This window comes from Merops nubicus, unplaced genomic scaffold, assembly GCF_000691845.1.
Source record: "Merops nubicus isolate BGI_N331 unplaced genomic scaffold, ASM69184v1 scaffold620, whole genome shotgun sequence".
In the NCBI taxonomy this organism is placed as follows: Eukaryota; Metazoa; Chordata; class Aves; order Coraciiformes; family Meropidae; genus Merops; species Merops nubicus.
Window position 1 is genome coordinate 61,165 of NW_008581930.1, and position 13,711 is coordinate 74,875.

The 13,711-nt window shown below is 36.4% G+C and overlaps 1 protein-coding gene across 1 annotated transcript; it reads right to left on the bottom strand.

The window, feature by feature from the left end:
- Nucleotides 1–899: 899 nt before the first annotated feature.
- SLC35B3 (solute carrier family 35 (adenosine 3'-phospho 5'-phosphosulfate transporter), member B3) lies at nucleotides 900–13,012 on the bottom strand (the record flags this gene model as incomplete). The annotated part of the gene is given in 8 exon segments (XM_008935911.1): nucleotides 900–1,573; nucleotides 2,698–2,767; nucleotides 5,975–6,086; nucleotides 6,493–6,585; nucleotides 8,924–9,021; nucleotides 10,223–10,330; nucleotides 11,823–11,977; nucleotides 12,852–13,012. Coding segments are annotated over 8 exon segments (948 nt in total), but the record flags the coding sequence as incomplete, so codon positions are not given.
- Between the last annotated feature and the right edge of the window lie 699 nt (nucleotides 13,013–13,711).

Sequence of the window (13,711 nt, forward strand, 5' to 3'; positions counted from 1 at the left end):
AACAGCAATTCTTCCTAAATATCTGAAAACCATTTTGCCTGTTTTGAATACTTTCCAAAATGAGTATTTTTGGCAGAAGGCAATGCTGTGAGATATTCAGTTGTGAGAAATTTCAATTCTTTGTGCATTCTTCCTGACTATACAATTCTATTATCCCATTTACTTCTGTCCAAGGTGAATGAACAGACACATGGAGGGGCATCTACAGGACACAACAACAAAAAGCTCATGACCACAAGAGAACAATGAACTGTAAGGTGTTTAGTGTTTGTTTTTTTTTTTAAAGTGCTATTGTTAAATATATACAATGAAAGAGATGGCAAGTGATTCAAAAGGAAGCTGAATATGAAAGTAAGAAGATAAATGAATGTGGTCTTCCTAAACTCCAGATAAAAAAGACAGACTGGTAGAATATTGTCTCCTGTCATTAAATAAAGATAATTGTAATCTGTACCTTAATCCTCAAGTTCATCACAGGACCACACAAAGACTGACACAATACATATTTCCAAATACATTAGCAGATGCTGTTATTCTTTACTCCAATTCTGAAAATGAAGAGTTTTGATTTGATGGCACTAATTTAGAAGACTTCCATGTCTCTTTATACCACTATGATATGGAGGGCCACAGGCCACTAAAAATTGTGTTTTTCATCACAGAATAAGCAAATAACAGCTTCTTACACCACTGTTTCAATCACAACTTTTTCATTCTGTGTTCTCACCCTGTTCAGGGCTAGAAGCTCATTCCCCACTTGTTAAAGCACGTTGACTGCACAAACTCAGCTTCATTTTCGTTACTTGCAAGCAATAATCAAGGAGTAACACCATAAGATTTCCATATAAAATTCAATTATTACAATAAATACCAAGTTCTGTGATGATCTGATCAATAAATAAAAAAAGTACCTCAACATTTTTATTTGAAATGAAACAGAGTGATAACATACCGTATTCTAAACCTTCCACCTTTAAAACCATGATTTGGTCAATCAACCAGTTGCTGATTAGGTTCCATTAAATGGCAATAAAGTATTACATTAAATTACCCTGCCTAGACAATTAACAAAGAACCACTAACCTCAGATCAGCCACATGGCCAATGTTATTACAATGCCCAAATTAGTCTTCTACTGTGTCCCTCTTGGAGTACATCCTCTCAGCAGTTGGCCACGAGCTGCTGTCCTTCACTGCCTGCTGATGCCACCTGACAATGGCCCACACCACCTTTTACAATGAGTTCAAGTGCTCTGAAGAAAGGGCTCACCAAAATGTGCATCCCTAGCAGTCTGCAAGCAGACGACGTGCCTTCAGCTCCTTTGGTTTTAAGAATGTTCCCTTTGGAAAAGTGAATCAGTTGAAGACTGGTCCAATAAAAGTCTTAAGAAAGTCATAGGCTAGACAAGGCATAAACCACTGTCTACACAGTTTGTGACAACGTCCTTGTTTTCCTGTCTTCCACCCTTTTTTTCCAAAGGCCATGTAGTGAAGGCAGTTTGATTTTATCCATATTCTTACTGTAAACATTAAGAAATATACCAAGGACAACCAATAAGCCCGACCACACGTATCTGAAAGAGAGGGAGAGGAGGGGAAAGGAGTTACCATTAGCATGTCATCTGTAGCAATTACATACCATATTTGTGGATTAAATAAAAATAAAACCCATATATTAAGTAGGGAAGAGTGTAAGGAAAATAAACAACCTACAAATTAGCAGACTCTGAGAAAGAATTTGCTTGAATCTTGATTATCTTGACTACCCTTCCAGCCTGCCTTTCTCTGTCCTGGCTGGAGAGCTTGTTAAGGTACATTTACTTACAGTTAAATAATAAATAAACAGTAGCTGGTTTTGCACATGAATAAAATAGTCCTGAGGGGTGTTAGTGTGTTCTTTCTGCTCATGGTTATGTGAGCTACTCTCTATTACTGGCCTAAAATGTGTTCTCACTCAGTGCCTTATATCCATACTTCCCAATGTAAGCACATTTTCAGTTCATCTTTCCATCATTTTAATCCTCAAGATTTTTAGCTGGAGTAAATTCCATTTGGGCATCTGGCAGTAAGCTTTGTTCTTCAATCTCAAATAAATTTATACAGAGCAATAAAATTGAATACTCTTTTGTTTCAAACCAGAAGCAATTAGGATCAATGCAGCAACACAGCAGCATTTTTCAATGTAAGCTCTTCCTTGAAATTAAAAAAGGGGAAGAAATGCAAGCTCAAAAATCCTGCAGTTTATTATATTGTGGTAATGGAAGCTTGCAGTTTTTAAAAGGGCTAGCCAAAAACTCAGACCTGACCTCATAAAAGGGGAAACAACACTGTGATGGAGACAATGCCTTCCTTTAGCCAACTCTTCCTCCACAGAGAAAGCACCCAGACAATGTATTAAGTATCAAAAGCACTACATATGATGTAAAATTTTTCTTAAAAAAAATAAAAACAAACCAAAAAAAGTCAATCCATGAATAGGTTCTCTCCCACAACTTTAGAAAAATGGAAACTATCTCCTGCAGCATGATTAGCATCAGCAAGCCCTCAATATTTACAGCAAACTGCCAACATTTCTGGAAGATATGAAAAGTGCTAAAGCCCTAATAGGATTAATTACTACTGTTTTGTTCCCATGAACAAGAACATGATTTAAGAAAAAATATATATGAAAACCCATTTAAAAACTAGAAATACTTACTGTAATGTGAATGGCTTTGCAAAGAACAAAAAAGAAAGCACAATGGTCATTGCTTTTCTTCCTGTTGTTACTGCAGAGGGAAACAAATAACTGCTTTAAGAATTCAGCGACAGCAAAAGAACATAATCTAGGCTTCAAAGTTAGTAAATGACCTCATTTAATAATTGTCTGCCTGGAAGGATATCATCCTGAGTGCAAACACAGACTTCAGATGACCAGCCCAGTGCAAAGTCATAGTAGAACCATATGCTGTTTGAAGTGGGAAACTTCCAGAACAAATCTTGCTGTTTAATAACTTCAGACTAATCAATTCACAGTATCTGAAAGTAACAAATAATCCTTGCAAGTCACTAATGGTATAAACTAATCGAAGCAGAAAAACTCTGGTATCACTATTTGGATACACTGCATCTCTTGCCAGTCCCACCTGAGGTTATTCCAGTTCAGAAGTGTTTTGGGCTTTATTTTTAAGTGGAATGGGATCATCATCTTGTCATTCTTTTGAAGTTACTGAAAATTTTCCTAACAGTGCAAAGAAATACAACTTTGGTTAGAGACCTAAGAGACTAAGGATGTCTGACTTCAATGGTTAAGAGATCTTCTTCTACATGTGATCTCATGACTAGAAAGAATCAAGGTGGTAAGAAGAGTTGAGAAGACAATCCTGGTACCAAAAATGGAACTAAACTGTTTGGGTTCATCTCAAATTAACTATAGCTCCAACAATTATTTGAACAATTTCAATGCTGTAAAAGAGAATCAAGTGTTGTTAGCAAATTGTGTACTGAGAAACTTAAGTGGTTTACCACCAAAACAAAACCAATACCTGAGTGAAAGTCATAGAAAATGTTTAGAAGAAGTGCAAGTTTAGCTCTGGAGGTTAAGGGCCTAAGAAGGGGTTATTCTATAAGACAGTGTGGGCTTCTCACTTAAGCAAAACTCCAAGTGTCTACACTACAGAAAACTATGGGTTTTTTTTATATTAGCAGCAAATATTTTGCTTACCATGAAGTACTTTTTATGAAGTACCATATGGGAAAGCCTTACTTGTATAACCACATCCAGCCTCACTGTGGCATGCTGACAGAAGGAACCAGTGGCTACTGGTGTATTTGCACACTGTTATGGTGAGTAAAGCAAGTCACAGTCTCTTTAATCCTCCCCCACAAACAAATGTTTACTTAGAAACATGTTTTGTAGGGGAAGAAACAGCCTTTGCCACTGCTTCACCTGCCCCAATCTCAACTTTTTAGTAACCATTTTCTTTACTTTTTAAGAAATTTATGTGCATCAAATAAAATGGTTTCCTATTACATGAAAAATTAAAGGAGAATGAAAAAGAAAATTGAGTTTTAATTAGAAAACAGTTTACAGATGAATAATTTAAAAAATGGTTAAATTACTTCAGTTTTTCTAATTACGATTATTTCTGTTCTTTCAAATCAGTTATTAATTAAAATATTTATGTAACCATTTCCAGCTAAATTAAGTGCCTTTTCTTCTTCTTCCCAATTAAGTCTGATAATTTCTCATTCTGCTAATAGAAATACAATTTTCATTAAACTCTTTCACCCCAGTCCCCCCCCAAGAAGGGGGAGGGTGGATGGGGGGTGGGAGGGACAGTAATGAATGTGGTGTTCTTCCAAGGCACAATAAACATTTTCACATTGCTACAGGCAAGACAGAAAGGGCTCAAGAGTTAGGATTGTCAAGGTCAGGCATAAGAAAACCCAGGAAAGCTTTGCTGTTCCACAGCATTTTCTAGCACAGTTAAGACTTGGTTGGTAAGAGCTATTTTAATACATGAACCAACCCTCTTTGAGAAGAGGTAACCTGAGGAAGGAAGGAGCCTGGTGCAGCTGTTCTTGATAGGCTACTGTAGTGACTACAAAAAAGAGAGAAGAAGCTAAATAGGCAAGGGCTGATTTTTGAAAAAGACAAGTTACATTTTAAGTTTGGAAGCACCAATTTTCTGCACACAAAGATTTTTATCTTCCGTGGCAGTTGCACAGTCGAGAGTAATTATTTTATGGACAGTCAGAAAACAGGTTTAGAGGAAGATGATGAAAAATGATGAAGTGTCAGACTTGTTCTTTAGTGTTGTTAGATACATAAAAGTGTTAACATTCTAATTAGCTGCTGTTAAAATGAACAGCAGGGTCACCTCCTCTTATTCCAATAGAACAGACAGGTCTGACTTGCACTTATTGCCACAAAATTATTATATTATGAAGTGAGAACACCACACCACAGAAACCTTTGGTTTGTGTCTGAACTATCACAAGAGCAGAGAAGATGACATTTGGTGACTTTCTTAGCCTGGAGAGGATTCCAGTAATTTCTGACATACTTCAGGGACTTATCTTGTTCCCCATTCACATGTGGCTAACAGGCACACCAGTGAGTGGCCCAAATCTTTCCAATATGTTACTGATCAGAGTTCTTTGCATTTGTTCTTTCTGACATGGTTGATAAAGTCATAAGCTGGATGAAGCAGTCAACAGAAAACACAAGTGCTACCATTGTTTGTGGGACAATTACATCAGAAGTCTAGAAGATCTGAAAGACTAGACAGAGCCTGCTTCTGTCACTCACAACAACTTGTAAATACACAGGTTGTAATTCAGAGATAATCCAGTCCTCCAGAAGTTTGTTTAGTTCAAATCCTGACTCCCAAAACTAATACACATCCTCTATTCCCCTCAGTTTAATAAAAACTGAGGAGACCACCACAAATGTCCAAATTTGCTCCACTTGAGTTCTTTCTGAACCGAGTCTGGAGTGTACATTTGACATTGCTACAGCAGCATTCTGATGAGTGTATAGACATCCAAAGCTTCAGGGCAGTTCTTTGTAGTTTTTCTAGCAACACCCTTTGTTGGAATTCTTCAGAAATTCTGTGCTTAGACTATGACAGTGCCTACTGTGTGTTACTGGAACATCCTCACCTTGCCTTCCATATTTCACATAATACCTGTCTTCTCCTTATACCTTGGTCCACATTTCCTCTGTTTAGAACAGTGTGGTTTCTGCACTAAAACAGCACAGGCCACATGCACAACACTTCACAGGCTCTTCAAGGTTGAAAGAGTGACACAGAAAGAACCAGGAAACCCTCAAACACTGCTACTAGTGAGGATCCACAAACACGATCAGTCAGCACAAAGAACGGGAAAAAAAGTCACGAGCGAGAACAATTCTCAAAAGCTCTGTCCTAAATAATATAATTACTTTCTGGTTTTATCCCAAAAGCAGTAAAGATATGTTTTGTTCATACCTGTTACAGCCAGAAGGGCACCGAAGATTTTAATCAAAGCTAGGACAAAGGATATGCCAAAATACCCCGTCAGGGAGAAGAGGAACGCGTAACCGTACGTCTGTACAGGGTGCTGCAACAACAACAGAAACCTGTTCAAAAATGTAAAACAGGCCCCCAGGTATTGAAAAATCACATAAAACTACAGACTTTAACCAACTGCTTGAGCAACAATAAGCTGTTCAACAATGCATTCATGCAAAGATCCTTATTTAATTTCAGTTAAATAATGGGAAAATAACAATAATGAAATTATAAGCTCGTAAGTCTGGTCCTGTGACTTTGTTTAGATTTTTAAAACGTTACCCTATCTTGTACATCAAAGACTGGAACAACTTGCTTAATGTATAAATTATGAAAGTAAATAATTTTACACAATGCAGATCTAACTTTAGAGAAGTGGTGAGAATTTCTAAACCACACAGAGCAACGTTTTCCAATGAGGTTCTTCATAGTAAAAAGGAAATCTTTACACCTACCTTTGAGCAAAATGTTACAGCAGGGCTTAATCCACTAGTGCATGTTAATCCAAATAAAATATACACAAAACCTATTGAATAGGAATACAAAACCTAGAATAGTTTAAGAGAAAATAATTACCAGCTGATAATTTGTACAAAAGGACAAAATTCAATGCTTTCAAATGTGAATTCTGAGTGGAACTTGCAGTGTTTGAAGATATTTTTACTAGGATTTCTGTAACAGCTGATGTACAGTGGACAGTGAGTGAGTGTTAGAGACATTCTTCCAACCCACAACTACATAAATAAAAAGTTTTGTAAGCTAGGCAGTTAATAATATCCTGAGGTGAAGGTTGACTGTGGTAAATCCTTGAAATTCAGGATTTCACAGAGTAATTAAACTTCACAAATGATATAATTCAATAGTTTGAATAATATATTAAATGTATTTCATTTTCTGCTACTTATCCTGCAAACTTTACAGAGTTTACAGAACTATCCTACACGTGTCTAGCTAGAACATATTGATCTACTAGCCTTTCACAACTCAGTGTCAATTACAGGCTTATTTCTTTTGACACATGTCTCATCAATTGTTTGTTATACTACCTCAATTATCTGCAAAAAATAAATCTATTAACGATTGATAATAATGCCACAAGTAAACACTTATCACTGTTCTACAATAAAGAAGATGAATTTACACTTCAAGAGTGGAACTGCTTTCAAACTCAAAAACCAATGACTTGATCTTCAGAGATCTTATTTTACAGTGTTTATACACAGAGAAGTTAAGTCTCTAGTTCTTCATTTGCCTTTGCACCTACTTTTTCTCTCCAACTGCCCCAAAACCTCTTTTCACAGCCAGGAATGAGCACTGCATTGCTAGTGCCTTGTTAGGCAGTGTGATGGAAGTCCCTTAGAATCACACACAAGACAAAAATCAGGTGTAACCTTCCAGAGCAGTGGTTATTGTTTCAGCCACAAGACATCATTCCTCTTTTCATCACTGCTTAATCCAGAGCAAGCTCCAAACTGGAAAACAAAACAGAGCCTCTGGATGACAGATTCCTTTACTAACAAGTTTTATTTCCAGATCACTATCCATTAAATGTGATCTCAGAGTCAGAAGACCTCTTAAATTTTTACCCACAGTCTCAAGTCTAGAAAAATGATTTCCAAAATTCTGCTTGTACCTCTGTACTGAATTCTCCAAACAAAATCCTAGAGCATAATCTCTAGGCCTCAAGCAAACAAACCCTCTATATCTTCAATAACTACACTCTTACAAGTAGTAAGAGCACACTATAGAAGGAACAACATTTGTCACAGTAAAAAGCAATGTTCTGGAGATAGCAGGAGCTCTGTAGGTAAAGCAGCTGAGAACTGTCAGGTGACTGTTGGCAAGATGCAAAGTGGGCAAGAAAAGAGTTACAGATTGTACTTTGGTTTGGATTTCAGAGATTACACCTATAAAAGGCTGCACTGGGTCAGGTGAGGTCCATGTAGCTAACATCTCCAGCAGCAGTCAGCAGTGAATACTATGAAAAAGTACAAAAATGAAAAAAAAATACAGTGACACCTTTTAGGTATATTCTTCTACTTTGCAGCTCAATCCTCTTGAGCCAACCTAAATCACTTTCAACCTTAAATGAAGCTTCCTTCTAATTTTTGCTCAATTTATGAAGCTATTCTCATAAATGAAAACCTAGATTTTCTAGTTTAATGTTACATACATGTCAAATATGCAAATTAAATAATAATATTTTTACTTGTGGCATATTCAAATAATGTCTAATAAACAATTTTCTTGAATTTACTTGACTTTAGAGAAAAAGATGACATTCAAATAGAATTTTTGTCTAAAAAATAAAGTCAGACCATATGAATAGATAATCCACGTTCTGAGTAAGTATAAGAAATAACTTTTTTTCAAAATTATGTATTTTGTTGAATCTGGAACACACATATTCACTCATTCTGCAAGCCTGAGTTTTATGGATTCCAAAAGCCTCCAAAAGGCTGACTCTCAAATGCTTGCACACTTTAGAACTGCAAGCCTGGCAAGTAAGAAGAGAAACATGTTCTGTGTAATGCAAGCACAGTGTCTATTTTTCAGAGATTAAGTGCAGGATCACACAGAAATGATCCTGCAGAAAACACTCCGTTGATTTCAGGCCTGCAGGGTAGACAAAGAAAGTGTTGCTAGAAATGAGTGTTTCTGTAGCTCCAAGGTTCATTTGAGGTTGCACACAGAAAGCAGCAGACTTGAAAGGTTAAAAAGAAGACAAAAATCCAGCAACAGCCCACAAATAAAGAGAAACACCCAAGAGCAGTACAGCAAGAGCTCTTCCTTACATAGGCAAGAGAAAAGCAGGTTAAGTTTCACATTTTGGCACCTTATCTAGGACAGAGCATGTTCTTCTAACATTGCAAATCTGGTATTTACCATTTCTGAGTTGGAACCATTGTGCAACTTCATAGCTTTTTCCTGTACATTTCCTATAACTGCATCTGCACAGAGGGCAAGGGATATTAGCACCACACCTAACGTAAGAAAACAAACAAAAACCTGTTCAGAGCATGTATCAGCACGGGAGTGACAAACACAACTCTGTACTTCACCTGAAAAATAACCCAATAAAAATCTCAGGAATAGAAAAATAATAAAAAACCTGCCAATAATATTCTAAATGTCTGCAAAACTGTTTCATTATACCACCCCCAGTCCCACCACCAGTTATCTCCTGAGCACTGAGCACCTCTAAGCTTGACAGAACATCTGGGCATTGCTATAAAGAAGCCAGCTGTAGGTTTTGTAGTAACCAGAGTGAAAGAACATCAACTGCATTTATTTAGGTATTTTTAACGAAGATAAATAACCAGAGAACACAGTCATTTTAGTAGTTAATCCTAGATTATTTTTTTCCTGATAAAGGAAGTAAGAAATGCTAGATGTAACAGTAGAAAAATGCAAGAGGATTCACAGTAGAAATCTTTCATTATGGAAATATGAATTTTAAATATGAAATTATTTTTAAAGCTATTGTTCAGGTACAAACCCCATGGTTTGAGGTTACCATATTTATTCACAACAAAGTCACTAAACAGTCAATAATATTATCAGCTTTTCAACAACAATTAATAACTCTTTATCCCTGCCAATCACAATTAATTTCCCAATCTCCAAACATGATTCCTATATGACTGTAGCAACTGTTGTATTTATTGTGTACCATTAGACACACACAGGTTGAAATGTCAGCAACAGCCTTGCTGGAGATCACTTCTGTAAAGTGACTGAGGCTGTCTCCATCTGTGTTCTCCATCATGTCTGTTCCAGCAGTGCTTAATGGCCCAGGCCCATCCCTGGACAAATGTGTGGGTTCAGTACTGGATTCAGAAGAAAGACTTAAAGGCTTAACTAGAAAGGACAACTAATCTTTTGAGGTTTTAAAATGGTCAAACTGAATTTCCTCATATTTACTTGAACAGATCTACTCGGGAGTATTTCTTGAGAACAAGCACGAGACATTTCAACCTAAAGGGTGGCATTTCCACAACTTTCCTGAACCTAAAACCTAGCACTTAAAGTAAAGGCATCTCTGCCATAGATACAGTTCAGTGCAAAGCTACAATGAAACTTTTCCATACCATACCTGAAGGCCAAGAACTCTCAGAGCCTCTATGGAACATTTACTGTTGGAAGAAAACAAGTATTACGTTACACTCTAAAATATCTCTTTACCTGTCAAGTTGAAGTTTGGTGCAACTGTGCTGTCAGCTAAAGTAAACCATATTAATCCAAGACTCATGCATAGGGCAGCAGAGACATCTGCAATATTATAACGTTTTCCTACAAAAGCAATACAAACAACATGAACAGACTGTTAACAGTCAGAATTCCACCTTGATCCCGTTCAGCAGGCTAGAAGGCAAAGGAAAAACTGTTCAATGTCATTCTTTTACTTAAGCAGAAGATTTAATGCTCTGGCCTTTCATGACTGAAGTAGTTTGTCCTACAACACTAGTTCTGAGCACGAAGGAGGATCTTAACAGATAATATCTGATTCTTGTGGTCACTTTTAAAGACATAAAGCACATTCTCAGTGACATAAAGCACATCCTCCCCAACAAAACACCATTCTCAGCAACTTCAAGACAGCTTAGATGTTTTCTTAAGGTTTTTCCCCCCATGCAAGACATTTTGGCTGCCTTTATTGATTAGATAGAAGTCATTCCCAAACACTAACAGATGACTTGGGTACTTTTAGAACCCTACACTGTCTTCTGGTTTGGGAGAGAGGGGACGTGGAGAGGCATGGAAAAAGAGAGTAGGGAAATTAATAGGTTGGGGTTCAAATAAATTCCTTTCCCAGCACTACTTTCAGTATAAACTTCCAAGGAAATTTTCTTGAATTAGAAAATGTTAACTGAAATTTAAAAAGATAAAAAATAAAATTACAAACCCCACAGCTTCTGAGAATACAATTCTTCAACACAATGTCAGGTTTCACAGAGCTTTAATGGATTACCAGTCTGTCTGCACTAAAATGATACAAAATGACTTCTAATAAAAGGTAACAGCCTCTGCAAGTTCACCTTTCTATTGCAACTGGAAAGGCAGAATTACAGAAACAAGAGTCTATCATTCTAGATTCTGCTCTCTAACACTTGCCCATGCAGAGCTTTACTGACTTAATTTATCCTTGTGTATTGGACAAACAGAAACTTTTAGAATATACTGAAGTATTCCAAATCCAGAAATACTTCAAGTACATTTATTCACACAACTATAATCTTTATCTGTTCTTCTCCAGATCCCTTTTTCTGTTCTTGAAATATGAACTAATGATTCAGAACTAGCCAAAGATGTGTAAAGTAAGGTGAATTTCTGACTAAATGTTTAATCAAAGTTTAGGAATTTTAATTAGGAATTTAGGAATCAAGCTTTTCAAGCAATAAGACTTCTTCACAAATTGTGGCTGGAATATTTTTTTTTCCTTTTTGTTTTTCATTTCAGTATTGAAAATGGTTCAGCTATGAAGTGATTTAGTTTAGAAAACAAAGTTATAATACTTAAAAATCAAGAAAGCCTGCATGAAAATGAAGTTTTTCAAATGACCTGTACAATTTTTCTCCTATATTTTCCATTCAACTAATTCTCTTTGTACCTCTTCTGAGAAGATGCTTCAGAAATTCACGGTCTTACTCGTACTGTGTTAAAATCCACCAAGGCTCTTGGACAGAGAGGGACAGGCAGTGTTTTTCCTGTACAGGATTCCATGCATGACTGCCTTCCAAAGAAACAACAACAAAAATCATCTAGTAGCAAGACTAACACTTACCTTGTATGAAAACCCCACCTATCATAACTGGAATCAGCTTACAGCACTTGAAGATGACTTGAGTGGGGTAATTCAGATATCCCAACGAGGTGTTGGACAAACCCATAGTTCCCACTGTTAAAAATGCTATTATCATGTAGGTTTTGCCAGGAATTCTACAAAATATAAACATAGAAATCTTGGTATTACAGACTCACCTAGAGGAGATTAATCTAAAGGAATTTAGATAAGAGATTATGTTTGTAACATAACCTGACCACCTTTCCCACTGAGTTTCATTCTGTAATAGAATTGAAAATGCACATACACGACTGATTTCAAATTTCATTTCTTTCAATTATTGTTAATACACAGCATTCAAATACAAAACAATAAACACTTCATACAAACCAATGAAAACTTCATGGCTCATGAAGCATGCAGGCAACCATTCTTTTACTTCCTTCTGAGAAGAGCCATTATTTACAGGAGAATCGAGACAAAGGCTTCAGGTTACTTGCCAAAGGAGACACAGAAGGTTGACATGCCAAGATATCCCAAATCTCCACTCTGTCATGGTCAGCATGCCAATGTTTTGGTGAAGTTTTTGCATGAACATTTTTATTTTTGGAATGAAGAAAGCTGAGAATAGTACTGTTGTTTAACAGAACTCAACAGAGCCAGGAGAGAAGTGATTCAGGTACCAAGAACAGAGGGGCTCATGAAACATTTTCAGATGGATCATTTCCAAATCAATCAGTCTCTGTTGGTTCCCCTTACAGGTTAGAATATGCTCTGCAAGTGGGACAGTGACAGCACAGTCAACAAGAAGAATGGCAGCTCTGAAATCTAAGTGGGTGCTGTCATGGTTTAGGTGCTTATAAAATATTTTCTAATATCATCCAGTAAATTCACACTATTTTAACTATGGAACTGCTTCCTATGCCTCGCAGTATTCACAGTCAAACAACACAAGTTACATTTACCATAAATTTCAAATGCTTCTAATTTGATGCACAGTGGGTAAAAAGCTTGGAAGAAAACACATACCTTCTCCTTTTGTCCTGAATCAACTGCAATTCTATTAATCCAAAAATGGAATAAAATCCAAATTGCACTAAAGTGAGGTACCAACCAAAAGGTTTAAAACCTTCCACTGAAAATATCAATTCCTACAAAAAACAAAAACCCACCAAGGTCACATACACACACCAAAAATGTTACATCAAAACAAAAACAACAGGTTTTTTTAATTATTATTATTGTTATTATTTATTATCATTGGACATGCAATTCTAGTGTTTGTAGATTCTGATTATTAACTAGAACTTACTTTTCATAAGTAAATTGTGAAGTACTGAAAAAGACAATTTCTGTTTTCCAAATGGCAGATTCACTGCTGGTGTAAATCCACCAAATTTACTGGATCAGTTCCTCAGGGGAACACAATAGATCCATTAATATTTATCACAAATTATAGATGGTTTCCTGGCTGCTTTCCAGTTGGTTTTCAGCTCTACTTCAGCACACTGTTTTTATCCAGAATTTATAAAAACAGCTCACAATACATTAACCAGAAACTTTCTCTAACAGATGTATTTACTGGTGACTTGCATAACTAACATTTTGAGTGTCTACATTAAATGGCACTTGGGAGCTTATGAATTTTCAGGCTGTAGGAGCATTTAGAACAAGAGCAATTTGTTATGGAAAAACACATCTCATGAGGTAGATGCATCAGTTACAGAAAAAGGCTACCAAATGTGTTCCTTTTTGAGATTCTCCTTTCAATTACCAATAACTTTGTCTAACTCTAGGAAAGTGATTTTATTTTAACAAACATCTCAGCCACACTGGAAAACTGCATTGGAAACTTGGTGAATTTTTTACTGAGATGACTCAATAAAATA